The sequence below is a fragment of the Pseudorasbora parva genome, chromosome 16, assembly GCF_024679245.1.
Source record: "Pseudorasbora parva isolate DD20220531a chromosome 16, ASM2467924v1, whole genome shotgun sequence".
NCBI lineage: Eukaryota > Metazoa > Chordata > Actinopteri > Cypriniformes > Gobionidae > Pseudorasbora > Pseudorasbora parva.
Window position 1 is genome coordinate 13,521,276 of NC_090187.1, and position 27,651 is coordinate 13,548,926.

At 44.3% G+C, this 27,651-nt stretch overlaps 1 protein-coding gene across 1 annotated transcript in view; it reads left to right on the top strand.

Annotated features, from left to right (window-relative positions):
* spon1a (spondin 1a) overlaps window positions 1-27,651 on the top strand; it is a 281,162-nt gene that overhangs the window by 237,480 nt on the left and 16,031 nt on the right. The window contains exons 8-10 of the mRNA XM_067419702.1: window positions 4,177-4,378; window positions 24,364-24,504; window positions 24,932-25,007. Of these exons, the coding sequence (XP_067275803.1) occupies window positions 4,177-4,378; window positions 24,364-24,504; window positions 24,932-25,007 (419 nt within the window). The remainder of the gene's footprint in view (window positions 1-4,176; window positions 4,379-24,363; window positions 24,505-24,931; window positions 25,008-27,651) is intronic.

The following is a 27,651-nucleotide window of genomic DNA, read 5'->3' on the forward strand; positions in this document are numbered from 1 at the left end:
CTTACAAACTACAGTCAATCACTGCATCCATTGCCAAAAACAAACCTCATGCACGTGATTCAGATGTTCACTTAATGTTTGCTGATTCTCGGCTTATTCTACAAACTCTCTCTCTGCTTTCATTCTAACTACTCCAATTGCCATACGCAATTTAATTGCAAAGTTAAATTCCACATCCGGCCAACTTGATCCTACACCTACTGTTCTGCTTAAGTTGTGTGTCCCTGAGGTTGCACCCTTCATAACACATATGATTAACTGTAGTTTGTCGTCCGGCGTTGTTCCAGCAGATCTAAAATTGGCTGAGGTGACGCTGATTCTTAAAAAAACAGGCCTAGATCACCTAAACATGGACAATTACAGACCAATATCCAATTGCTATTCATATGCAAAGTCCAAGGGTTGTTGCTTCGCAATTGTGATCATATTTGGATATAAATTTTCTTTTTGAACCTTTTCAGCCTGGTTTTCGCCCATCACACAGCACTGAAACGGCTCTCCTCCGGGTGCTTAACAACATTCTTCTGTTCATGGATGCAGGGCTGATAAACATCTTGCTGCTTCTTGATTTAAACGCTGCTTTTGACACAGTCTGCCATTAATTAATGATCTCTAGGCTTTCTGACATTGGCATTACTGGCTCTGCACATTCTTGGCTCATTTCTTATATTAGTGACAGAAAGTATTATATCACTATACAAGGCTTTAGATCTGCTAATGCTTAACTTACACAATGTGTTCCTCAAGGTTCAGTTCTTTGCCCACTATTATTCATCATCTACATATATCCACTCGGTGACATCATACGCAGGCATGGACTTCAGTTTCATTGCTATGCTGATGATATTCAAATTTACCTCACCACCAGCTCTGATAGGCCATCTCTGCCTGACTCACTCACTGCATGTATTAGGGACATCAAGTATTGGATGTCCCGGAATTTCCTTAAATTGAATAATAAGAAGACTGAGATATTATTGATTGGTTCTACTGCCACAGTCAAAAGGATGAACCAGTATTTTGATGTTAATGGAACTCACATTAAGCCTTCTTCATTGATTCGTAACCTTGGTATTTTATTCGATTCAAATCTATCTTTTGGCCCTCACATTTCTTCTCTTGTTACAAACTTTTTTTTTCCATCTTCGTAATATTGCTCGTCTCCGATCTTCTCTCACCATAGCTGATACAGAAACCTTAATTCACGCATTAATCACTTCACGTCTGGACTATTGCAATGCCTTATTTCTTGGTCTTCCCAAAATACTTATTGGCATGTGATCCGCACATTCCACGCTCCGCCCCGCAGCACGGGTATAAATAGGAAGTGGAATGGCAGATCAATGCTTTCTACTTTGAAGCCGAACAGTACTTACTGTGTCTACGAAGAGTGTGTAAAAGAGTCTCGTGAGAGAAGGAGAACTACCAGTGCAGGTGAAACGGCTCATCAGCGAGTGATCGACCATTATTCACAAAAGAGCTTGGTTGATTCGCTGGGCTTTTCCCCCATTCTATTGAGTGCTCAAACAGGCTTGCTCTTCCGGACTGTGTGCAGCCGCCGTCATCTCCCGGAGTGCTTCAGCACGCAGTTTTTCCATTCTAAAAGAGCAACACGGTTTGACCCTGCGTCTTTTTCAAGATGTCATTCAAACCGTGTGTTTCTGGGTGCGGTCGCTTCTTGTCCCTGCTTAGCGGCCACGTTCGTTGTCTTACATGTTTAGGCGTTCAACACATTGTGGCGACGTTCGTGAATGAGTCATGTTCCCATTGCGGGAATATGACCATCGCAGTGCTTAGGACCAGACTCCAATATCTCAAGGCAGGTGGAGCACCCTTGCGCATCCCCCGATCTAGCGGCCCTCCCGCTTCTAAGCAGAGGTCTGCTACTTTGGCAGATGACCTGGGTGGGGACCTGAGGGTTACGGTCAGGGCAAACGTGACGGGTCAGTTGGCTCCTCGGTCCCCTCCCCTGTCCACTGTGCCAGTGAAGCTTCCGGAAGGACCTGCTGATCTCCCACGCGGAGCACCAGCCGTCACTTTTGGGGCTCCTGCGAAAGACAGGATGTCGTTTGCAGCATTGGTGGGACAAGCTTATGGGCTCTGAGGATGAGGATTCGACTGTGTTACCCCCTTCGGGTGTGACAGCATTGCCCGAGTTGGACCCAGAGCTTACAGCTATGCTTGCCCGGTCCGCCGCAAGTGCCGGGCTCGAGTGGAACCCTCCACCGTGTCCCGAACATTCGTGGTTGGATGATTGGTTTCTTGGGACGGGCCGTGCTGGTTCTCAGCACCTTTCTTCCCGGAAGTGCATGAGGAGATCTCAAAGTCGTGGGCGTTGCCCTATAGCGCTTGTCTGCCATCGATGGACTCCTCCGTTCTCACTACCCTCGATGGCAGTGCGGGAAAGGGTTACGTGGGAATCCCCCCAGTCGAGCGGTAGGTGGCGATGCACCTGTGTCCCAAGACCACTGCGGACTGGCGGGGTCCCACCGCGTCTCCCTTCCCAGGCATGTAAGTTCTCGTCCGGTATAACGGGCAAGGCCTACACAGCCTGCGCGGAAGCCACATCAATATCGCATGCCATGGTGCTCCTGCTGGTAAACTGCATGCGGCGACGGACCTCGCCTTAAGAGCGACCTAAAATCAGTGCACGCTCCCTGGGTAGGGCGATGGCCGCTTGGTGGTCCAGGAACGCCACCTGTGGCTGAACCTGACAGATATGAGAGATGCGGAAAAGGTGAGATTCCCGTTCCGGATGTTAATGCAGAAACGAATGCATCCGTCCCCAGGATTGGTTCGCAGCGATCGACCTGAATGACGCTTACTTTAATGTCTCTATCCTCCCTCGACACAGACCGTTCCTACACTTTGCGTTCGAGGGGAAGGCATACCAGTACAAGGGTCCTGCCCTTCGGGTTGTCCCTGTCGCCTCGCGTCTTTGCGAAGGTCGCGGAGGCAGCCATTGTTCCACTCAGAGAATGCGGTGTTATCTCGACGACTGGCTCATTCTCGCCCAGTCTCGGGAGCAGTTGTGCTCAGTCACCTCAGCCTGTTGGGCCTTCGGGTCAACCGAGAGAAGAGCAAGCTTTGTCCTACGCAGTGAATCTCTTACCTTGGTATGGAGCTGGATTCGGTCAGCCAGACTGAGCGCCTCACGGAGGAGCAAGTCCCGTCGGTGTTGAACTGCTTGAACTCATTCAAAGGCAGGACAGCGGTCCCATTGAAATTATTTCAGAGTCGCTGGAAGGGCCAGCCACCTGCCGTTTTCAATAGGGATCCCAATTCATAGGTCAGTACTTCGGTCAGTTCGACTGAAAGTGAACGTCTCGGTTACATATGTAACCCTCATTCCCTGAAGGAGGGAATGGAGACATACGTCCCGTCGCCAGGTGCTGCGCTTCCGCTAGGAGCCCAGTCACTAGTCGGCTCCTCGGCAGAAAAAAGCATGGATTTGCCATTCCACTTCCTATTTATACCCGCACTGGGGGGCAGAGCGTGGAACGCGCGGATCACATGCCAATCTCTGATTGGCTCGTTTTTACATACTCGAAGTAGATAGGTCTCTGAGATCAGTTCCGACGTACGTCTCCGTTCCCTCCTTCAGGGAATGAGGGTTGCATTAGTAACCGAGATACCTTATTATCCATGACCATATTCTACATCCCTTAATCATACCTAATACCTAAACTTAACCATTACCTTACTACCTATAAATAAGCAGGGACTACGAGTTTACGGCAATACTTTATTTAAGGTTCAGTTATTAACTATTAACTAGTTGCTTATTAGCATGCATATTAATAGGATATTGGCTGTTTATTAGAACTTATAAAGCACATATTAATACCTTATTCTGCATGACCTCATTCTACATCACTTAATCCTACCCAATACCTAAACTTAAATGCTACAAAAACGACCTTACTAACTATTAATAAGCAGTAAATCAGGAGTTTATTGAGGCACATGTTCTAGTTAATAGTGAATATGTGTTCCCCATACTAAGGTGTTACAGAGTTTACCATTGGAAAAGTTGTAGTTAATAATTAGTTAAAGAAAAAATTGAAAAAACAATCATATTTACTATTTTTTTCTCTCTTTTACCTCCCTCTCCTATTATGAATGTGTTGTATGCCATCTAAATGTGAAGTCATCAGATTTTTCTCTTTACCTCAGTCGAGCAGCTCCCTCAGCCGAGTTCTCAGTGGACCGTACACGTCACCTGACGTCTTTTTTGACGATGCTGGGTCCCAGTCCTGACTGGAACGTGGGTCTGTCATCAGAAGACCTTTGCACCAGAGAATGTGGCTGGGTCCAGAAGGTGGTTCAGGACCTCATCCCATGGGATGCCGGAACAGACAGTGGGGTCACTTATGAGGTGAGCTCTCATGGAAAGACATACAATGGGGTCCAAAAGTCTTTTTGTTTTGCAATTTGTCTTATTTACCAGAGAATTTGTCCTCACAAATTACATTACCGGCAGGGCAATTTGAGTGAGCAGTTGAAATGAAGGTGAACATGAATTTCAGAATTCATTAGGTTTTGTTAAAGGTACAGTGCCTTGCAAAAGTATTCGGCACCCTTGAACTTTGCGACCTTTTGCCAGAATTCAGGCTTCAAACATAATGATATGAAACTGTATTTTTTTGTGAAATATCAACAAGTGGGACAAAATCATGAAGTGGGACGAAATTTATTGGATATTTCAAACTTCTTTAACAAATCAAAAACTGAAAAATTGGGCGTGCCTAATTATTCGGCCCCCTTAAGTTAATACATTGTAGGGCGACCTTTTGCTGCGATTACAGCTGTAAGTCGCTTGGGGTATGTCTCTATCAGTTTTGCACATCGAGAGACTGAAATTTCTTCCCATTCCTCCTTGCAGAACAGCTCAAGCTCAGTGAGGTTTGATGGAGAGCGTTTGTGAACAGCAAATGCTTTTTCAGTTTTTATTTCAGAACAGCAGTTTTCAGTTCTTTCCACAGATTCTCGATTGGATTCAGGTCTGGACTTGGCCATTCTAACACCTGGATATGTTTATTTTTTAACCATTCCATTGTAGATTTTGCTTTATGTTTTGGATCATTGTCTTATTGGAAGACAAATCTCCGTCCCAGTCTCAGGTCTTTTGCAGACTCCATCAGGTTTTCTTCCAGAATAGTCCTGTATTTGGCTCCTTCCATCTTCCCATCAATTTTAACCATCTTCCCTGTCCCTGCTGAAGAAAAGCAGGTCCAAACCATGATGCTGCCACCACCATGTTTGACAGTGCTGCCCTACAAAGGCAAAATACCTTAACTCACTGAAGTGTGGAACTGAGAAAAATGACTTTAAAGATTGTTTGTTTTCCAGCCAAAATAATTATAGGTAGGACACTGGAAATCTGGCATAGAAGTTTTAGTAATGAAAATGATCTACATACATTTTTTTATTTATTTTTTACACAAACTTGGCTTTTGACCCCTATTTCAAAGTTACTGCACTCTGCCTTTGTGTTGCCTGCAAAAATTGAGGAGTCATGGAAGGCATTAACTTCCATATTATCAATATTTGGTTGCTGATCACCATTTACAAAATCATTGTAGTAACACCACTATATAAAATCTAATTATCATGACATTTATTTTGGATGATTTACAATTAATTATAGCCATCTTCTTATTAATATCATGTGCTTTGGTTGCATTCTGATGCCATTATTAACATATTAGACATGACACAATACCTCTACTGAATTATATGAACAAGATAAGCTTATTTCTAATGAGTAAACATTTACACATATAATGCAAAGATATAAAGAATAGAACAAAGAACAAATCATGCACAAATTTAAAATGCATGGGATTGGAATAAGATAAATAGCAAATAGTGCCGCTGGTTAATCAAGGGTTAAGTTTGACTATCACGCTCTGTGACAGCTGACTGGATCGGATTGGCCAATCATAGGCTAAACAGAGTAATTATTTGTTGCAATATGTTTTTATCTAGTAAAAAATGATCAAATAGGCTACATAGCTTAATTACTTTTACATCGATTTGAATGAAAATTGCCTAGCCAAAAAGGACAACTTTTAGATTGATGTCATCAGAATGCCTGTGAATTAAACATCTCCGATGATATTCATTGCCATGGATTTTATCGGGTTTACAAGAAAAGGTAGGACATGGATATAATTGCGAACTGTTACTGATTGCATGCGCGATCGCATGCTGTCAATGTCAGAACCAGGAATCGAACTCGGGTCTCTGGCATGAAAGTCTTAGTTTCCACCACTGAGCCACAGGAGAGGTTTGAACCCAATAGTCAGACGCTTGCTTGGATGAATCAAAAAGAGTTTATTAACAACAAAAAGGAAAAGGGCCCAAAAAGCCCTTTCTTCCAGGCAATAACAAAAACAGGAGAATGTCCAGTCCAAAAAGGACAAAAAATCAAGAAAGAGTCAGAAATCTCAAAAAACAGTAACTCAGGGAAAAAGGTTCCAATATATGCAAAAAGTAACTGAGGAAACAATCAAAAAACACCACAGAGGACTTCTTGGAACAAGAGAAGACTTACATCAGTCACAGACTTCAGAACCACAATAACCAAGCGAGGATGCACAGAAACAGGCCAGCTTAAATACACAGTACAGACTAAGACACAGGTGAAAACAATCACACAGATTACAAAAGGCACATGTTTAGTCATGTGAGGCCTATGGGGACCTCTAGTGGCCAAAATAAAGCATTACAGATCAATAACTATGACAGGACCCCCTCCTCTAGGAACGGCTCCTGACGTTCCCTCCAGGACGACTGGGCTTGGAAGCATGAAACTCTTGAATTAGTTTTGGGTCTAAGATGTCCCTGGCAGGGACCCAGGAGCACTCCTCAGGGCCATAGCCTTCCCAGTCCACAAGATACTGCGGAGACCCACGTACTTGACGGACATTCAGTATTCGGTGGACTGTGTAGGCTGGCTGGCCACCAATGATACGAGGAGGAGGAGGAGGTTTACCTGTCACAAGAAAAGGAGAAGACAACACTGGTTTTAACAGAGAGACATGAAAAGTGGGATTTATATTTAAAGACTTAGGTAAGTATAACCGATAAGTAACTGGGTTAACTTTCCTGGCAATTTTGAAGGGACCGATGAACCTCTGGGAAAGTTTACGGGACTCCACCCGCAAGGGAATGTTCTTTGTGGAGAGCCAGACTCTTTGACCAGGGCGCAGAGTAGGGGCAGGTCTGCGCCTGCGATTAGCCTGGTGCTGGTACTGCTGGGAGACTTTAAGGAGGTTGTGTCTGACCTTCTTCCAAGTCTGACGGCAGCGCTTAATGAACTGTTGTACGGAGGGAACAGCAACCTGCACCTCTTGCTCAGGAAATATAGGAGGAGTATATCCGAACTGGCACTCGAAAGGAGACATGCCTGTAGCAGTGGAGCGAAGGGTGTTGTGTGCGTATTCTGCCCACATGATGAAAGAAGACCAAGAGGATGGTTTGTTAGCCACCATACACCTCAGGGTGGTCTCCAGATCTTGGTTAAGCCTCTCAGTTTGCCCATTGGACTCTGGGTGAAACCCAGAAGAAAGACTCACCGTAGCTCCCAGGGATTGACAAAATGCCCGCCAGAACCGGGAGGAAAATTGGGGCCCACGATCAGAGACAATGTCTTGTGGGATGCCAAAGAAGCGAAAGACATGGTTCATAACCAATTCAGCAGTCTCCTTTGCTGTGGGTAGTTTGGGCAAGGGGATAAATCGGGCAGCCTTGGAAAATCTATCCACTATGACCATGATGGTGGTGTTGCCCTGTGATAGTGGAAGTCCAGTAACAAAATCCATGGAAAGATGAGACCATGGTCTATGGGGTATGGCAAGAGGGTGTAGTAGGCCCTGGGGTGCATGATGAGAGACTTTACCTTGGTTGCACGTGGGACAGGCCTTTACAAATGTGGTGACATCCTCCTTGATAGTTGGCCACCAAAACCGTCTCTGAAGGAACTCAAGGGTGCGAGAAGTGCCAGGGTGACAAGTGAGGGATGTGGAGTGTCCCCACTGGAGGACCTGGGAGCGTTCAGCTTTCGGGACAAACAAACAGTTGGTAGGCCCTCCTCCTGGGTCAGGATCACGGGCCTGGGCTTGTTTTACAGTCTTCTCCAGCCCCCACCTGATTGGAGCTATTATCTTGGAACTTGGAATAATAGGAGTAATGGAATCTTCATGAGGAGTCTTTACATATACTCGGGACAGGGCATCAGGTTTAAGGTTCTTGGAGCCGGGGCGGTAGGATAATATGAACTGGAATCGGTTGAAAAACAAGGACCAACGTGCCTGGCGGGGGTTGAGTCGCTTAGCTTGCTGAATGTATTCTAAGTTCTTGTGGTCTGTAAGTACTTGAAATGGGTGTTTGGCCCCCTCAAGCCAATGCCTCCACTCTTCAAGCGCTAGCTTAACTGCCAGTAGTTCTCGATCACCCACATGATAGTTTCTCTCAGTCGGTGTAAGGCGGTGAGAAAGGAATGCACAAGGGTGCAGCTTGTTGTCCTCCCCCCTTTGGGACAGCACGGCTCCAACCCCAACATCTGAGGCATCAACCTCCACAATGAAGGGAATATCTGGGTTAGGTAGAATAAGAACAGGTGCAGAGGTGAAACAGTGTTTAAGTTTGTTGAAGGCCAACTCTGCTTCAGGACCCCAACAAAAGCCAGCTGTGTTTCCCTTAGTGAGGGCAGACAAAGGAGCCACTACAGTACTGAAGTTCAGGATGAATTTACGATAAAAATTGGCAAAGCCAAGAAACCGCTGTACCTCCTTTACTGATGAGGGGGTGGGCCAATCCACAACTGCTTGAACCTTTTGAGGGTCCATTTGTATCTGGCCAGGCTTGATGATGAACCCCAGGAACTGGACGTTGGTCACATGAAACTCACATTTCTCAGGTTTGACAAAAAGATGGTTGTCCAGAAGGCGTCTGAAAACCTTACTGACGTGTTTCACATGCTCCTGGAGGCAACTCGAGAAGATCAATATATCATCTAAGTAAACAAAAACAAATTCATTAAGCATGTCTCTGAGAACATCATTAATTAGAGCTTGGAAAACAGCAGGAGCATTAGTAAGACCGAAAGGCATAACTAAGTACTCATAGTGACCAGTGGGTGTGTTGAAGGCAGTCTTCCACTCATCGCCTTGTTTGATGCGCACAAGATGGTAGGCATTGCGCAAGTCAAGCTTAGTGAAGATGGAAGCGTCTTGCAGAATTTCGAAGGCAGTACCCATCAATGGCAAGGGATAACGGTTACGAACAATGATCTTATTTAGGCCCCTGTAATCAATACATGGCCGAAGTCCGCCATCCTTCTTCCCAACAAAGAAGAATCCAGCTCTAGCTGGGGAGGTGGATGGACGGATGATTCTTGCCGAAAGAGCTTCGTCAATGTACTTATCCATAGCAGTACGTTCTGGGGGAGACAAAGAGAATATACGACCTCTGGGGGGAACGGTTTCAGGGAGTAGCTCAATGGCGCAGTCATAGGGGCGGTGTGGAGGTAAGGAAGTGGCTTTCCTCCTGCTGAACACTGCCTTGAGGTGGTGATACTGAGTAGGTACTCGAGACAGGTCTAAGGGTTCCTGCGACTCGAGAACAGCATCCGGAGAGTTCTGGACCAAGCATGTAGTCTGACAGTTGGAACCCCAACTGAGGATTGCGCCGGTGGACCAGTCAAAGTGTGGGTTATGCTGGAGGAGCCAGGGGTGACCAAGGATAATAGGGAACTCAGGAGATTGTATTAGGTGGAAGCTCATTCTCTCCTGGTGCTGGTAAATGAAGAGACAAAGAGGAGAGGTGATGTGGGTTACTCTCCCCGGAGCTAATGGTCTTCCATCCAAGGCCGTTACCGTTAGGGGGGCAGGAAGAGAATCCGTGGAGATCTGGAGATTCTTGGCAAGGGTAACATCCATGAAATTCCCGGCAGCGCCGGAATCAATCAAGGCCTGGAGTTGGTGTTTTTTGCCTCCCCAAGTGAGTGTGATGGGAAGGGACAGCCCAGTGTTGGAAGGTGAAGCAGTGCGTGTTACTCCCGTTACAGTCCTTCCTTGCCTGTGCGGGACTGGCCGTTTCCCGAGAGTTCGGGACAAGTCGAGCGAAAATGACCCTGCAGTCCACAATATAGACAGCAGCGCTCTCTCATACGACGGTCACGCTCTGAAGGAGACAGTCGGGCCCTACCCAACTGCATGGGTTCTGGAGAGTCTTGGGGCACTGATAGCATTTGAAAAGGAGCTGGACTGGCAGACAGTGTGGAAACAGACTGGCGATGCAGGTTTCGTTCCCTCAGGCGATTATCTAGCCGGATTGCTTGATCAATAAGAGTCTCAAGATCACTGGCAGGTTCTCTGGTCGCCAAGTCATCCTTGATCGCATCAGATAGACCATTCAGAAAACTCACTATGAGGGCCTCTTCGTTCCAACCACTCCCTGCTGCCACTTTTCGAAACTGGATAGCATATTCAGCAGCGCTGCCATTTCCTTGTCGGAGGGTGAGAAGTCTCTTAGATGCTCGTCGACCACTGAGGGGATGGTCAAAGACTCTCTTGAACTCCTCTTCGAACGCTGAATAACTTGAACAGCAGGACTTCTGTGCCTTCCAGACCGCTGTTGCCCAGGAGAGAGCCTTGCCAGAAAGGAGGGTGATAACGTAAGCAATCTTGGCCCGATCTGAGGGAAATGAAGATGGCTGTAGTTCAAATGTGAGAGAGCACTGAGTCAGGAACCCATTACATGCACTGGGATCACCCAAGAAACGCTGTGGTGGAGGTAGGCGAGGTTCAGCCAAAGGAGAGAGCGTTTGAGACTCTGGAAGGGGTACAGCGGCAGCCGTAGAAGCATTAGCTGGAGTGGAGGGGAGCCGGTCAAAGATCTGACGAATAGAAGTCATGAGATCTGTCAGCACCTGTGAGTGTTTAGCCATCAAAGTTTCCTGCTGAGCTAGGGCTGTCTCATGACGCTGAACTGTGGACTCATGCTGAGCAACTGTGGCAAAGAGTTCTTGAGGGTTAGGCGTCTCTGGGTTCATAATGTGGCTTGGTTATTCTGTCAGAACCAGGAATCGAACTCGGGTCTCTGGCATGAAAGTCTTAGTTTCCACCACTGAGCCACAGGAGAGGTTTGAACCCAATAGTCAGACGCTTGCTTGGATGAATCAAAAAGAGTTTATGAACAACAAAAAGGAAAAGGGCCCAAAAAGCCCTTTCTTCCAGGCAATAACAAAAACAGGAGAATGTCCAGTCCAAAAAGGACAAAAAATCAAGAAAGAGTCAGAAATCTCAAAAAACAGTAACTCAGGGAAAAAGGTTCCAATATATGCAAAAAGTAACTGAGGAAACAATCAAAAAACACCACAGAGGACTTCTTGGAACAAGAGAAGACTTACATCAGTCACAGACTTCAGAACCACAATAACCAAGCGAGGATGCACAGAAACAGGCCAGCTTAAATACACAGTACAGACTAAGACACAAGTGAAAACAATCACACAGATTACAAAAGGCACATGTTTAGTCATGTGAGGCCTATGGGGACCTCTAGTGGCCAAAATAAAGCATTACAGATCAATAACTATGACAGTCAAGGCATTCGAGTAGCCTACACACTCGTGCAGTGGGCAGCCCCATACTGTCTGACAGGCGCGCTGAGTGAATATTCTACATTATGAAAACCTGTATGACACTCAGTACACAGGCTACACCATAATTTACAAGCGGCAAACTTTAATAGACAGTAAAACAAAGGCGGGACACCATAACTAGCCTACATGTCAGCACCGTAACTTTATTTTGACGCATGGGTAAACAAAGGCAGAGTACCGTAACTCAGTTTGAGCGAGGCAAAGAGCGGCAAAGAGCGGTAACTGCTCTTATGGTGTTCTGCCTTGGTTTATCCTGGGTTTTTGGAAGTTACTGTTAAGATAAAGAAGGTCTTGAATGTCTCAAAAATGTCAATAATTCATTTTTGACCAAAAACGAAGTTATGGCCTTTTGCCTTTGCACAGCAGAGTGGGGATGGTGTGTTCAGGGTGATGAGCTGTGTTGCTTTTACGCCAAACATAACGTTTTGCATTGTTGCCAAAAAGTTCAATTTTGGTTTCATCTGACCAGAGCACCTTCTTCCACATGTTTGGTGTGTCTCCCAGGTGGTTTGTCGCAAACTTAAAACTACACTTTTTATGGATATCTTTAAGAAATGTCTTTCTTCTTGCCACTCTTCCATAAAGGCCAGATTTGTGCAGTATACGACTGATTGTTGACCTATGGACAGAGTCTCCACCTCAGCTGTAGATCTCTGCAGTTCAGTGATCATAGGCCTATTGGCTGCATCTCTGATCAGTCTTCTCCTTGTATGAGCTGAAAGTTTAGAGGGACGGCCAGGTCTTGGTAGATTTGCAGTGGTCTGATACTCCTTCCATTTCAATTTTATCGCTTGCACAGTGCTCCTTGGGATGTTTAATGCTTGGGAAATATTTTTGTATCCAACAGTAACTTCTCCACAACAGTATCTCGGACCTGCCTTGTGTGTTCCTTGTTTTTCATGATGCTCTCTGGGCTTAAACGGACCTCTGAGACTATCACAGTGCAGGTGCATTTATACTGAGACTTGATTACACACAGGTGGATTCTGTTTATCATCATTAGTCATTTAGGTCAACATTGGATCATTCAGAGATCCTCAGTGAACTTCTGGAGAGAGTTTGCTGCACTGAAAGTAAAGGGGCCGAATAATTTTGCATGCCCAATTTTTCAGTTTTTGATTTGTTAAAAAAGTTAATTTGTTAGATTTTTAAAAAAAGTTCCACTTCATGATTGTGTCCCACTTGTTGATTCTTCACAAAAAAAAATACAGTTTTATATATTTATGTTTGAAGCCTGAAATGTGGCAAAAGGTCGCAAAGTTCAATGGTGCCGAATATTTTCGCAAGGCACTGTATGTTCAAATTTTACAACATTTATTGGATTGCATGGAAATAATACATTATCATGCACTGCAAACAAAAGGGCGGTCTGAAATCTATGATAATTTCTTTTCTCAGGTTTAATTTTTAATAATTCTTTAAAAATCTTGTCAGTCTGGTCTCATACCTTTGTTCCACACTGTGGACAATTTAGACTGATTATATAGTTTAAATGTGAAGTCAGTTAAATTCTACAGTGAATCAGGGGTGTTTGAGATAGACAATCAAATCGAAGAAGGCGGGATTTACTGTTCACAGAACCCAAGCAGCACGGCGCCTTGTAACGCTTGAAGAATTTGAGGTAAGATGTAGGCAACTGAACATGACGAGACAATACGTTAACACTTTATTTTAATAGTCCACTTTAAACATTCTACTAACTATTCTACTAACTATATTTTGCTATACTCATAACTTTGCAACTACAGGTCAACTAACTGTCATTATAGTATTTGCAGACTGTCTGATTAATATTTACTAAAACTTTATTTTGTTGGTCACCCAACAGACATTCTAATGACTATAAGTAACTTGGCAACTACAGTTCAGCTTATTCTACTAACCCGAACCCTAAAACCTAACCATAACCTACCAGTCTACTAATACTATAAGGAGATTTAGTTGACATGTTTTAACTGATTAGAATGTATATTACCTGGATATTGTTTATTAATTGGTACTTATAAAGCAAATATTAATACTTTATTATCCATGACCATATTCTACATCCCTTAATCCTGCCTAATACCTAAACTTAACAATTACCTTACTAACTATAAATAAGCAGTGACTTTGAGTTTACGGTAGTACTTTATTTTAATGTTCAGTTATTACTGTATTACTATTACAGCTATTACTGTAAATAGTTGCCTATTAGCATGCATATTACTAGGATATTGGCTGTTTATTAGAACTTATAAAGCACATATTAATGCCTTATTCTGCATGACCTTATTCTACATCACTTAATCCTACCCAATACCTAAACTTAAATGCTACAAAAACAACCTCACTAACTATTAATAAGAGTTAAATCAGGAGTTTATTGAGGCAAAAGTTCTAGTATATAGTGAATATGTGTTCCCCATACTTGAGTGTTACTGAATATGTGTTCCCCATACTTGAGTGTTACAGAGTTTAACAGTGGAAAAGTTTTAGTTAATAGTTAATACATGTGTATTACATGTAGTTGCAAAGTTACTTATAGTTAGTAGAATGTTTAAAGTGGACTATTGTAACATATATAACATCAATGTTTAAACAGAGACATTTTACACTCTTATCCACTAATTGAGCTCATTTCAAACTGCGTGCCTGTCTCAAAAAAGTGTGGATGGGGCCGTGCAGCATCTCCTCTTCTTTTTCCACTTTTTCTTCATAACCGTTTGAAGACGTCTGGGCATCGAGGTTATACGTTTCTAGAGTTTAGGTGTTGGAATTTGGTCCCATTCCAACCTGATATAAGTTTCCAGTTGCTGAAGAGTTTGTGGTCACCTTTGACCTATTTTTTTATTTAATGATGCACCAAATGTTCTCTATAGGTGAAAGATCTGGACTGCAGGCTGGCCAATTCAGCACACGGACTCTTCTACGACGAAGCCATGCTGTTGTAATAGCTGCAGTATGTGGTTTGACATTGTCCTGCTGAAAAACACAAAGCCTTCCCTGAAATAGACGTCGTCTGGACGGAAGCAAATTAATATAAAACCTTTCAGCATTCATAGTGCCTTAAACTCATAGCGCCAAAAACTCATAGTGCCACAGCACTCATAGTGCCAAAACACTTATGCACCCCCAATACCATCAGAGATGGTGGCTTTTGAACTGAATGCTGATAACACGCTGGAAGATCTCTCTCCTCTTTAGCCCGGAGGACATGGCATCTTTGATTCCCTACAAGAATGTCACATTTGGACTCGTCTGACCATATAATACGTTTCCACTTTGACATAGTCCATTTTAAATGAGCCTTGACCCACAGTAAACAGTGCTTCTACAGTGCTTCTAGAGCATGTCCACACGTGGCTTCCTTTTTGCAGAATAGCTTTAGTTGGCTTCTGCAGATGGCATGACGGATTGTGTTGGATTACCAACAGTAGTTTCTGGAAGTATTCCTGGGCCCATTTAATAATGTCATTGACACAATCAGGCCGCTGAGTGATGCAGTGTCATCTGAGGGCCCGGAGACCACAGGCATCCAATAAAGGTCTTTGGCCTTGTCCCACACAGATAATTCTCCAGTTTCTCTGAATTGTTTGAGGATGTTATGCACTGTAGATTATGAGATTTGCAAAGCCTTTGCAATTTGACATTGAGGAACATTGTTTTTAAATTACTTTTTACACACTCTTTCTCAGATTTGAGAGCCTCTGCACATCTTTACTTCAGAGAGACTCTGCCTCTCTAAGACATCTTTTTTATAGCTAATCATGTTACAGACCTAATATCAATTAACTTAATTAGTTGCTAGATGCTTTCCCAGCTGAATCTTTTCCACATGCCTTGCTTTTTCAGGCATGTCTTGCCCCAGTGCCAACTTTTATAAGATCTGTAACAGGCATGGAGTTTGAAATGAGCTCTTTTAGTGGATACAAGTTCAACATTTCTCTGTTTAAATATGTGTTGTGTTATCTATGTTCTATTGTAAATAAAATATTGACTCATGTGATTTGAAAGTCTTTTAGTTGTTTTTTTATTCAAATTTAAAAAGCGAATAGACTGGGTAAACCCACCCTGATCTGCCAGCGATTTGATTTTGCCCGGCAACTCAGTCTGGAAACCTGTGCATTAATTTCTACTGCTTCTGTTACACTTTTGCGGGAACCAATCACAGACTGCCTTAACCACCTGACCCACTAGTGACGGGTTTAACACGATGACAGATAGAGAAACAATGGGTCATTGCCCATTGATCACGCCTCTTGTGATCTGATTGGTTGTAGGACTATCCAATTGCGTACAGAATTTTTTGAATAATGCCTCTTGTGCAGTAGAAAATACAGAGCACACTCCACAGACCAATGTTCAATTTTAAGTTTAGCTTGGTCTGGTAACAGCCAGACAATAGTGTGCCCCAACTTTTCCAGAATCCGGGTTGTAAAAATAAGCTTTAACATTGCAGTTTTACCAAAAACCAGGACCAATTACCAAAAACCAGGACACTTGGCCTGGCAATGATATACAAAAGTTTACTCAAATATACATTAATAATTTCAGTACATTTAAACTATGCCCCCTCTGTATGGATAGAAAATTGATATATTACAATATACTATCTATAACCACCATGTCTATGTACTGGGAAAACAGGACGTTTGGTCACCCTAGTGTATCTGTTTTCAGACTTTCTTCAGTAATTTCACTTGTCTAAGGAAATTCATAAAAATCTCAAACCTACATGCTACTTTCAAGTCCCTTGATTGGGAGGATTTTTACTTTCAAGTCCCTTGATTTGGGAAAGTGTCATATATGGGGGGAAAAAAGCATTTTTTTGTTGCAATGTGTTAGTTCACATCCATTTTACACTTTGGTGGGCAGTCAATAGTTTTGGGGGGAAAAAATGAACGAAGAATGCAGAATTTATTTGATTAAAAATACAATAAAACACCAATATAAAATATTACATTTTAAAACAACTGTTTTGCATTTTAAACTCTTTTAAAATGTAATTTATTTCTGACCAAATCTGAATTTTCAGCATTATTGCTCTAGTCTTCAGTGTGATCCTTCAGAAATGAAAAAAAAATACTCTTGGACAATTGGAGCTCTATTCCATCATGCAATGACAGGAGATGTCAAACTCCATAAAGGACAATTACTGTGACCAATAGAAAGGCATAATAAAAACAGTCCACATTCAGCACTACTTTCCAAGTCTTATAGACCATACAAGAGCATTGTGTTATATGGACTGATTGTATGGTAGGTATTGAGCTTTGGTGATATTAAACTGTCCCTCTATGTAAAAGAGCTGTGTAAAATTCTAAATTATGTACACCAGATAATACCAATTATAATGTAAAGAAGCATGCCAGTCAAATTCATTAATGTTAATGATAACCACTTCCAAATAAAGATTTTAAATTGCATTTATATTTCTGTATTGTGTTCTAAATGTTTTATGTTAGTACGTTGTGTTTAAAAATGCTCTGTGCACACTGAGATGTGTTGCCAGGTGTGGTGGGTCTCTTTGTGCCATGAATGTCCCAGTCTACCTTTTAACCCCAGTCCACCACTGCACTGTCTTTGATTAATAAAGGTTGTGACTAGTATAGACATGCTCCAGGCAAACGGCACAAAATGAGTTCTCTCTGAATTAATAAAACAACAAAATAAAAACTGGAAAAATTATGACTTAATTTAAAAAAAAGTAATTTGCTAGCTGAAATGGTCCACCGGAGACCATACAGTCATGGCCAAAGCTTGATTCTGCCATCTACTGGTGTCAGTCTATCTGTGTACGTTTTGAACAAAACATACTGTCACACATACAGTGTCAGATCTGAACAAAACTGCTTGAACTGACACATTCCAATGGATAACGATCAAATGTTAGTTTGTTTGTTTTATTTACATATTGAGCGGTTACTATTTTTTCTTGTGGTGTGGTTTGGTGGTTAAAGGGATGTTTTGGGATACATACAAATTAATTTCTTTAACATATGTAACCATTTACCTCATAAAATAAATAATTTTCCTTTTAATGTTTCTTTTTTTCTTTTCTTTTTTTTCCTTCAACTTGTCTCAGATTATGTCACTTTATTGAACCATGTTTTATTGAACTAGGAAAATTATTTTAAATGTATCTACTTCTAAAACAACCTTGGATTCCTCACTTGTATGTGTCCCCCATCATTGGGGAGTGGGTCTGTGTATATAATTTGTATTTCTCCCCTGGTTGAGCATGTTATGTTCGACCTCTCTCAGCGACCTTGCTGCTGTTGACTGCAGTGCTAATCTCTCTTTTTTAAGCCTAAAGGCTTGGTATGGTGGTCTCTTTGTTGTGTGAGCTGCAGTCAAACCAAAAATTATTCAGACATATTTTTACTAGTGGGTGTTGAACACTATAGTTCATTTATGTAAGTGAAGATAGTAAAATAAAGTACACTGTGAAATATTATACCAGACCAATTCTTCATACACTGGACTAATTTATAACCAAATTTAGGACCAAAATTAATCAGACACTTTGACCAGACCTTGTTTTGCTAAAGTGTTTTTTCTTTAATTGCTACTGCGACCTTTTACACCACAGACTGAACTAAATTAGGCCGTGCTCCAGGCAACCCGTAACCCGTTTTTTTACAACCTTCTACCTGTGAAAGTGCACTGGAACGTCTCAGGTTACGTATGTAACCCTAGTTCCCTGAGGGAACGAGACGCTGCGTCGAAACGCTGTGAGAACGCCTCTGCGTTAATGCGTCGTGAAGCGCCTGTAGAACCATTCCATCGGAAAAAGATCGATCGTCGCCGACGTGATGACGTCGCCGACGTGATGACGTCATCAACCGGAGACTATAAAAGGTCCGCGAACACAAACAGGAACTAGCTTCTGATAAAGCCTGAAGTAAGTGATCACGGACACGCCGGGAGTATGGCAGAGCGACGCAGCGTCTCGTTCCCTCAGGGAACTAGGGTTACATACGTAACCTGAGACGTTCCCTTTCGGGGAACTCGAGCTGCGTCGAAACGCTGTGAGAACGCTTATACCCACATCGCCATAGGACCAAGTGTCTCGTATGTGTGAAGCCGAAGCGCACACGGTTACGAGAGTACCTGTGCCCCAACTGTAGATGCCAGGTCTAGTTCATAGAACCTGACAAAAGTTAAAGGAGACGACCATCCGGCCTCGTTTACAAATATCGTGGAGGGACGCCCCCGACAAAAGTGCTTAAGAAGCAGCCATACCCCTGGTTGAATGCGTCCGGACAGCCAGTGGAGACTGCTGCCCGGCCGCCTCATAAGCAAGTGAGATGGCCTCGACCACTCACTTGCTCATCCTCTGCTTAGATACTGGGGCCCCTTCTTAGGGGGCCCGAAACAGACAAACAGCTGATCAGTTTTCCTCCACAGTCTTTTGGCAGCTCTGTGGACATAGTATCTAGTGCTCTAACAGGGCACAGCAGATTAATCTTCCTGGTCTGACGTCGTGAAAGGAGGAGGACAGAATGCTTGAAGAGTAATGGGGCCCCGTGGGCTCGTAGGAACCTTGGGGACATAACCCGGCCTGGGATGAGAAATCCCCGGCGCAAACTCTAGACATGAGGGCCCTACAGACAGGGACTGAATATCTCTTATTCTTTTGAGAGATGAAATAGCCAAAAGGAATATAGTCCTGAGGTGAGGAACTTATCCGACACCTCCTACAAGGGTTCAAACGGAGGCTCGGACAAGCCCCGCAAAACACAGGCTAAGTCCCATGCTGGGACCCTCGAGTGCATAACAGGCCTCAACCTTAAAGTGCCACGGAGGAAACGTGTAATCAGAGGGTGTCTTCCCAAGACACTCCACCCAAAGGGACGTGGACGGCACCCAAGGCCGCCACGTACGCCTCTATTGTGGAGGGGGTCAACCCTGCCGAGAACCTTGCCTGCAGAAACTCCAGCACTGTACCAACCGGGCAGTTAACTGGGTCCCACTGGCGTTCTCTGCACCATGCTGAGAAAAGTTTCCCTTTCAGAGCGTACAGTTTCCTCGTGGACGGAGCTCTGGAGTGAAGGATGGTCTCTACGACCTCGGCCGAGAGACCTTCCTCTATGAGCCTAGCCCCCTCAGAGGCCAGGCCCACAGTTTCCACATCTCTGGGCGTGGGTGCAGGAATCTCCCGCCCGCCTGAGAGAGTAGATCCCTCCTGGTCGGAATCTCCATCGGAGAGCCTTCCAGGAAAGATATCAGGTCCGAAAACCATACTCGGGTCGGCCAGTACGGAGCCACTAGGAGTACCTGGGCCCCGTCCCGGCGTACCCTCTCCAGAACTCCTGGAAGCAAGACAATCGGGGGGAAGGCGTACAGAGGTAGCCTCGGCCACCCCTGTACCATGGCATCCAACCCCAGCGGGGCTGGATGGGTCAGAGAAACCACTGCGGGCAGTGAGAACTCTGCGCCGAAGCAAATAGCTCCCATATACCTTCCATAGGAGCTCCACCACTTCTGGGTGGAGTCTCCATTCCCCGGGCCTCGGCCCCTGCCTCGACAGGCTGTCTGCTTCCTGATTCAGGACCCCCGGGATATATACTGCTCTGACTGACAGCAATTTCCCTTGGGCCCACAGGAGGATCCGATGTGCCAATTGTCCAACGGACGGGACCTCAGACCCCCCTGGTGATTTATATAAACGACCACCGATGTGTTGTCTGCACATGGTGGCCCCTTGAGGTCGGGCAGGAACTGTTTCAATGCAAGAAACACTGCGAGCATCTCTAGCCGATTTACGTGCCAGTGCCGCTGATGTTCCTGCCATAGACCCTGGGATGAGCGACCACTCATGGTCGCCCCCCCAGCCCGTGAGAGAGGCATCTGTCGTTAGCGTTACGCGACGAACATGAGCCCCCAACACGGGACCCTGAGCGGGTTTTTCCACATGACCAGAGCACGTAGGCATCGCCGCGTGACTTTGATCATGCGGAGCGGATTTCCCCTCGGGGAGAACCCTTTTGTTTTGAGCCACCACTGCAGTGGCCTCATGTACAGTAGGCCAAAAGATATCACGTTGGACGCTGCTGCCATGAGACCTAACAGTTTCTGGAACCGTTTCACAGTGACGGCTCGGCCTAGCTACTGTTCTTTGGCGGCTGCCAGGATCGATGCTATGCGTGTTGGCGATAATTGCGCCCGCATAATTACCGAGTCCCAGTTCACACCTAGAAAAGTGGTTCTCTGAGCCGGAGAAAGCACACTCTTCTTGGCGTTCAGCCTCAACCCCAGCTTCGACATATGGGCGAGAACAGCATCTCGATGCTGAACCGCCATCTGCTCTGTATTCGCTAGAATCAGCCAGTCGTCGATATAGTTCAGTATGCGGATGCCCTGTAGACGCAGCGGCGCCAGAGCTGCATCCACACACTTGGTGAACGTGCGGGGTGACAGTGCTAGACCGAAGGGAAGTACACGATATTGGTATGCCTCTCCCCCGAAGGCAAACCTCAGGAACTTCCTGTGATGTGGAAGGATGGAGACATGAAAATACGCATCTTTGAGGTCTATGGTGACAAACCAATCCTCCGATTTGACCTGCGCTACAATCTGTCTGAGTGTAAGCATCTTGAATTTGAGCTTGGCCACCGAGCGATTCAATAGCCGCAGATCTAATATCGGGCGTAAGCCCCCATCCTTCTTCGGCACGATGAAGTAACGGCTATAAAAGCCAGACTCCCTGCTGGGAGGGGGAACCCTCTCTATAGCCCCTTTTTGCAGGAGTGTCTCTACTTCCTGTGCCATTACCAGAGCCTGCTCCGGGCCCACCTCTGTAGGTAGGACACCGCAGAAAGGAGGTGGCCGACTTCTGAACTGAATGGCGTACCCCTTTTCTATTATCTGCAGGACCCACTGAGATATATTCGATAGACGTTTCCACTCGTCTAGAAATCTACTAAGGGAACCAGCCTCTCGAGGCTGGCCTCTGGTGTATTTTGAGCAACAAGCACAGTGCCCCGAAGCGGCGGACCGGCAGGGAACGACTGACTTGACTGCTCGGGAGCCCCCCGAAGGGGAAGCGGACCACCCTCGAGTGGCCCGCGGGGACCGTCTGCGCCCCGGCATTGCGGCGGGGTTGGCAGCGCGGCCCCCAGAGGGCGCTGCAGGACAACGGGTACCGTAGGCAGAGGTAAACACCGTTTCCCTTCGGAGGGGACTACCCTCAGCGTCCTTTTGTTTCCCCTGCCCTCCGAGGAGGGGGCGGACCACCCTCAGGTGGCCCGCGGAGACCCTCTGCGCCCCGACATTGCGGCGGGGTTGGCAGCGCGGCCCCTTGAGGATACCGAAGGAAGACGGGTACCGTATGCTGAGGTAAGCACCGTCTTCCCACGGAGGGGAAACTAAGGGAACCAGCCTCTCGAGGCTGGCCTCTGGTGTAATTTGAGCAGCGAGTGCAGTGCCCTGAAACGGCGAACCGGCAGGGAACACCTGACCTGACTGCTCGCATGCCCTCCGAGGAGGGGGCGGACCACCCTCAGGTGGCCCGCGGAGACCCTCTGCGCCCTGACATTGCGGCGGGGTTAGCAGCGCGGCCCCCTGTGGGCACCGAAGGAAGACGGGTACCGTGTGCTGAGGTAAGCACCGATTTCCTTCGGAGGGGAAATGCCAGGGACGATGCAGCTGAAGGCGAGAGATAGCTCGCAAGCGTCTCTTCGATCTTCGGCATCGCCCCATAACCATAGTGTCTCAGCCCAAATATATTACTGTATGCAGATGTATGTGGGCTGAACACTCTATATGATACCGCTTGTTTCCTCCATGACCTAGACACCTCGATGTGCAGGTCAGGGAAGAATGGCAGGACGTTGATGCTCTGCACGAGAGGGCAGGAATCGCTCATCTAATTTCGTTCTCTCTGATTTCGATGGGATTCAGATATTTCAGCCAGCCAGTCATTTCTTATTTTTATATTTAACCTGGCCACAGCTCTCGTGAGAACCTCAACTCACTAGCGGGTGACTGAAGTGGCGAGTCTTCAGTCGCGATGCTCTCAACGTCCACCTCCTCAGAGCTGGATAGTTGGAGCACCGGTGCCCCGCCCAGGGAGGAAGAGACCGCAGAGCGGGCTTCCAAACCCCGAGACGAGACACTGGACGATACAGGTGAGGGCTGAGATAAGGCTGGGCCCGTCTCAAACCCCTCTGTAAAGTCCACTTTTTTTTTTTTTTTTCTCTAGCACAGGGGACTGAAGTGGCGAATCTTCAGTCGCGATGCTCTCAACGTCCACCTCCTCGGAGCTGGATAGTTGGAGCACCGGCGGCTCTCTCGGGGGGGAAGAAACCGCAATGCGTGCTTCCAAGCCCCGAGAAGAACCGCTGGATGGAGCAGGTGAGGGCAGAGATAAGGCAGTGCCCGTCTCAAACCCCTCTGCAACATCCAATTGTGAACCCCACGACTGCAGCCTCCGCTCTGCCTCGGCAGCAGCGGGACCAAAGCCGCGGGGAACACGAGCCGAGGCACCCTCCTCGAAGAGTGCCCGGCGGGAGCGCAGCGTTCTCAGTGGCATACGCTCACAGTGCTCGCAAGCAGCCCCCTCGAGGGCTGCCTGGGCATGCTGCGCTCCCAAGCATGCAACACAGAGAAGATGTGTAGCGTGGGCAGGGAGGAACACACTTTCTGAAATTGCTGCTTTCACTCGCCATTTCTATCTATTTTATTTTCTCTTTTTTCTGTTAATATATGAAATATTTAACAAAAGGGTGGAAAATCTCTGATAATAGACAGACAAAAACACCAAATAGACAGACAGGTTCACACAGATCGCTTACTGAAGGCACAGAAGCTAGTTCCTGTTTGTGTTCGCGGACCTTTTATAGTCTCCGGTTGATGACGTCATCACGTCGGCGACGTCATCACGTCGGCGACGATCGATCTTTTTCCGATGGAATGGTTCTACAGGCGCTTCACGACGCATTAACGCAGAGGCGTTCTCACAGCGTTTCGACGCAGCTCGAGTTCCCCGAAAGGGAACAGCCTTTAAACCTGTGACTTCCCACCCGTGAACTGATCGGTGTACTCCCAATTATGAGTTCTGATGTCACAGAGCCCGCGAAACAACAATGGCAGCCCCTATGGATGTGGTGTTTATGGAAGTCTAACATTAAAAGTAAGCACCTTTGGTGATAGAAATGATTGTAAATAAGCATAAGCACCGTAACGTCCGGGATGCTTTGTTTACATCTGGCTTCTGGATTTCGTGACTTTGCCTGGGACGCTACAATGTCATGAGTCATGGTTTGAAATCGTAACTAACGGGCTCAAAAACCTGCCTGGAACACAGGATAAGCGTTGCTTTTGTAATTGGTTGACCTAAATTGGCATAATTTAATTATGTACTTAAATTTAACAGCTGATTGGTTTATTGCAATCCTTTAAAAGTTATATGACATTATCAAGATGCATTTGATCTGACACAAAGTCGTTTAGCTACATTTTGGTTTGACTCACTGTATAAATAACATCCCTTTGGATTTTTAATTGGGTTTTGTTTTATTTTGATTTATATTGCAAAGCTTAAAGGAACAATTCACAAAAAATGTATTAAAAAAAATACATGTAAATGACATAATTTTTGTTTTAACCATCCCTTTAATTCATGCAACTGATATTGTTTTAATATGACTAATGTAGTTATATATATTTATGTATTTAATGTGCCTTATTTATTATTTATTTAGTCTCCCAACAAGCCTACAGTACCTCAGGAGAAAATTCGTCCCCTCACAAGTTTAGACCATCCGCAGAGCCCTTTCTATGACCCAGAGGGGGGCGCAATCACTCCTGTGGCCAGAATTGTTGTGGAGAGAATTGCCCGCAAGGTTTGTTTCTTTACTTGTCTTTGAAAAATTGTTTCAAAAGAAAATGTACTTAGCTGTTGCATTTTTAGTTTGTATTGCTGTGCAAAATATCTCTGCATTATTCATGTCATAAATGTCTATAAACTGAGAGCTAAAATAACTAGAAAACAACAACAGATTATACATATTTATGAAGCCAGCATGTCACAACAGTGTCCTGAAAGTATTGAAAGTCATGCATCCTTTATTGAGAGAGAGTTAGATTACTTTATATTGTATGGGAATTAGGACAAACACAAGGAAAAGTATAACATGTCATCTTTTTCTGCAGTTTTCAATCAGATAGCAATAGTGAATCAAATTACATCACCGTGCAGAAGAATATGATTGAATCCGGGAAATCATTACACTCTGTTTAAAAGTTTAAGTTGCTTTCTGATGTCTGCAGGGTGAGCAGTGCAACATTGTGCCTGATAATGTGGATGACATTGTGGCTGACATTGCCCAGGAGGAAAAAGAAGAAGGTTTGCATCTCTTTATCTTTTCGTCAAAAGCAACCTTGAGAGAAAGAGAGATAGATACTTCACTTACTCCACTGTCTACCTTGTTTTCTTTTTCTTTTTTTAAACATTTTGTCTATAGAATAGGATCAATTCACCTCCTTTAATCTTTCTTTTTTTCTAAAACATCAAATCACAAACCACCATTCCATAAAGAAAATTAATAATGATTGTAGTGTTCTCTTCAATTTACTTTGGGCCATAATTAAACAATGAAACATTAAACAAACCCATTAACTTCATAGACTCCAGCCCTTAACTAAAAGTTTTTAGGTGATAACATCGATAAATATATGAATCACAGTTTTGAATACAAATAAGACAACCATAACCAACTAAAGGATTCAATCATGCTATGTGTGATCTCCCACTCTCTTCTTAATGGATTTTGTGTACAAGGACTGCCAGAAATATGAACCCACCATAAACATATATCAGTTTTGCAGGATCTTTCTCTTGATAATCTTTTATTCATCAAAAAACTGTATTATAAAAATATATTCCGAACAAGAATATGTCTCTCTTATCTCCTGAACAGAAATGATTTAGCTGAAAAAGGAAGTTTATGGGTCCTTTAGCACTCATTTGGCAGACACACACAGACCTGAAGCTACATTTGAGCAAGTTCTTTAGCTTCAATCGACTTATTTCCTTTTCGTAGATACCGAAACAAGGATATTCCAGCAAAAAACAAACTTGACATAATGGTCACAGAGTTCAGAATCTCAACGGGAAAAAAATAGATTAAAAAAAGAGAGATTTGTTAACAGCAACAGACCTAGTTTTGATCATTCTCGAGGCAGAAAACAATTGCCATTAATCCAAAACATTGAGCTAAAAATGGTTAAGTTCACTTAAAGGAGTTTTCTTTGGGGTCATGTTGGCCAGCTGTTTGTCTAGACCCATTCATCCAGCCTAGTGTAAAAGAGCACACATTAGTTCTTTCCAGATGTTGGTGATATAGAAAGCGCTGAATAGCCTGCAGTCAAAAAGCCATAATTTTAGCTCGGATATCAGTCCTTGTACCCCTTCTTGAAAAGGAATACAGAGAGCAGCAGCTCTTAGCCCAAGCTGACCAGACCAAAAAATATCTAACATCACTGGTGGATCTACAAGCATCAATTTATGGCAAATCATTGAGGCAATGAGATGGTTGGCCACCATTGCCAACTAGACAACCTCGCACAAACCTTCTCTACTAAACCCTGTCGCCTCTACTAAACCCTTCTGCTCACATCTGACTAAACCACGCCCCCTCTGCACGTAATCTCATTTCAAATACAAAGATGTCAGCCAATCACAACAGTGGGTGCTTTCACTGATGTCTCACAGCAGACCCGCCCCTTCACTGTCGGAAAAAAAAGGTGCATTGCTGTCACTGGGGCGGTACCTTAAGGTACAAAACTGAAAAGGTACTAATATGTACCTTTAAAGTACTACTATGTACCTTTTAAGGTACTATTTTGCACTCTTAAAATACTGATGTGTACCTTTTAAGGTAATAATATGTACCAATCAGGGGTAAGTAAGGTACAAAGATGTTTCTTTTCACTTTTGTACCTTAGGGTGCCCCAGTGACAGCACTGTAACTTTTTTTCTGAGAGTGTTGAAACACAGCATTCCAGCCAGAGGGCTAATATCAGTATAGAAAAAAATGCCTTTTATTTCTAAATGATTACATTTTTGTTGTAAAATCATACTAACAATATAAGTCCACCTCAGGAAACATTATACAAAATAAAAAAAAATCCATGCCTTTCATAGATTTCCAAAGCCCCATTTAAATTCTGTACATCTTCCTGCTGTTGAACTATTACAGTAATATCATCAGCATATGTGGACAATATGACTCTTTTCTTAAACTACTGTTTATAGTTAAACATTTTAGTTTACCCCTAAGCAAAGACACAGCAAGGGTTCAATTGCTAAGCTGTACAGTTGGCCAGACACTGGGCAGCCTTGTCTTATTCCTTTTTGTATTTTAACTGGTACACTTAACCCAACCCCTATTGTTATCATACTCAATGATCCTTTATACAACAATCTTATCCATGATATTAACTTATGACCGAAACCAAAATACTTTAAAACATGAAACAAATACTAATCATCCACACGACCAAATGATTTGTCTTGGTCTAAAGATATTAGGCTAACTCTAACATTGTGCATTCTTACGTATTCTAAAATATCTCTCAAAAACAAATGATAATAAAAATACATACTTTGGGAACACAATAAGACTTCATGAACCAAGGACCCTGAGGGCATTTTTACACTGGTAGTTCGGAACAGGGTCCCGGAAGGGGGCAACTACTAATGTGAAAGCTGTCATGCAGACTCCACTAGACCCGTAAAAGCACAAATACATTTCAAGGTGGGGCCTCCAGTTTTGGAGATGCTCTGACCCAGACGTCTAGCCATCACAATTTGGCCCTTGTCAAACTCGCTCAAATCCAGCCCTTAGTGAAATAAACTTGTTCTGCACCTCAAAAAATTAAAAAATAAAAAAATAAATACATCAAACCATATGGGATTCATGAATGTCTGAAAGGAAATAGCTCAAAATTAGAAAAAAACATCATAATTTTCAGGTAATTTATGTGAC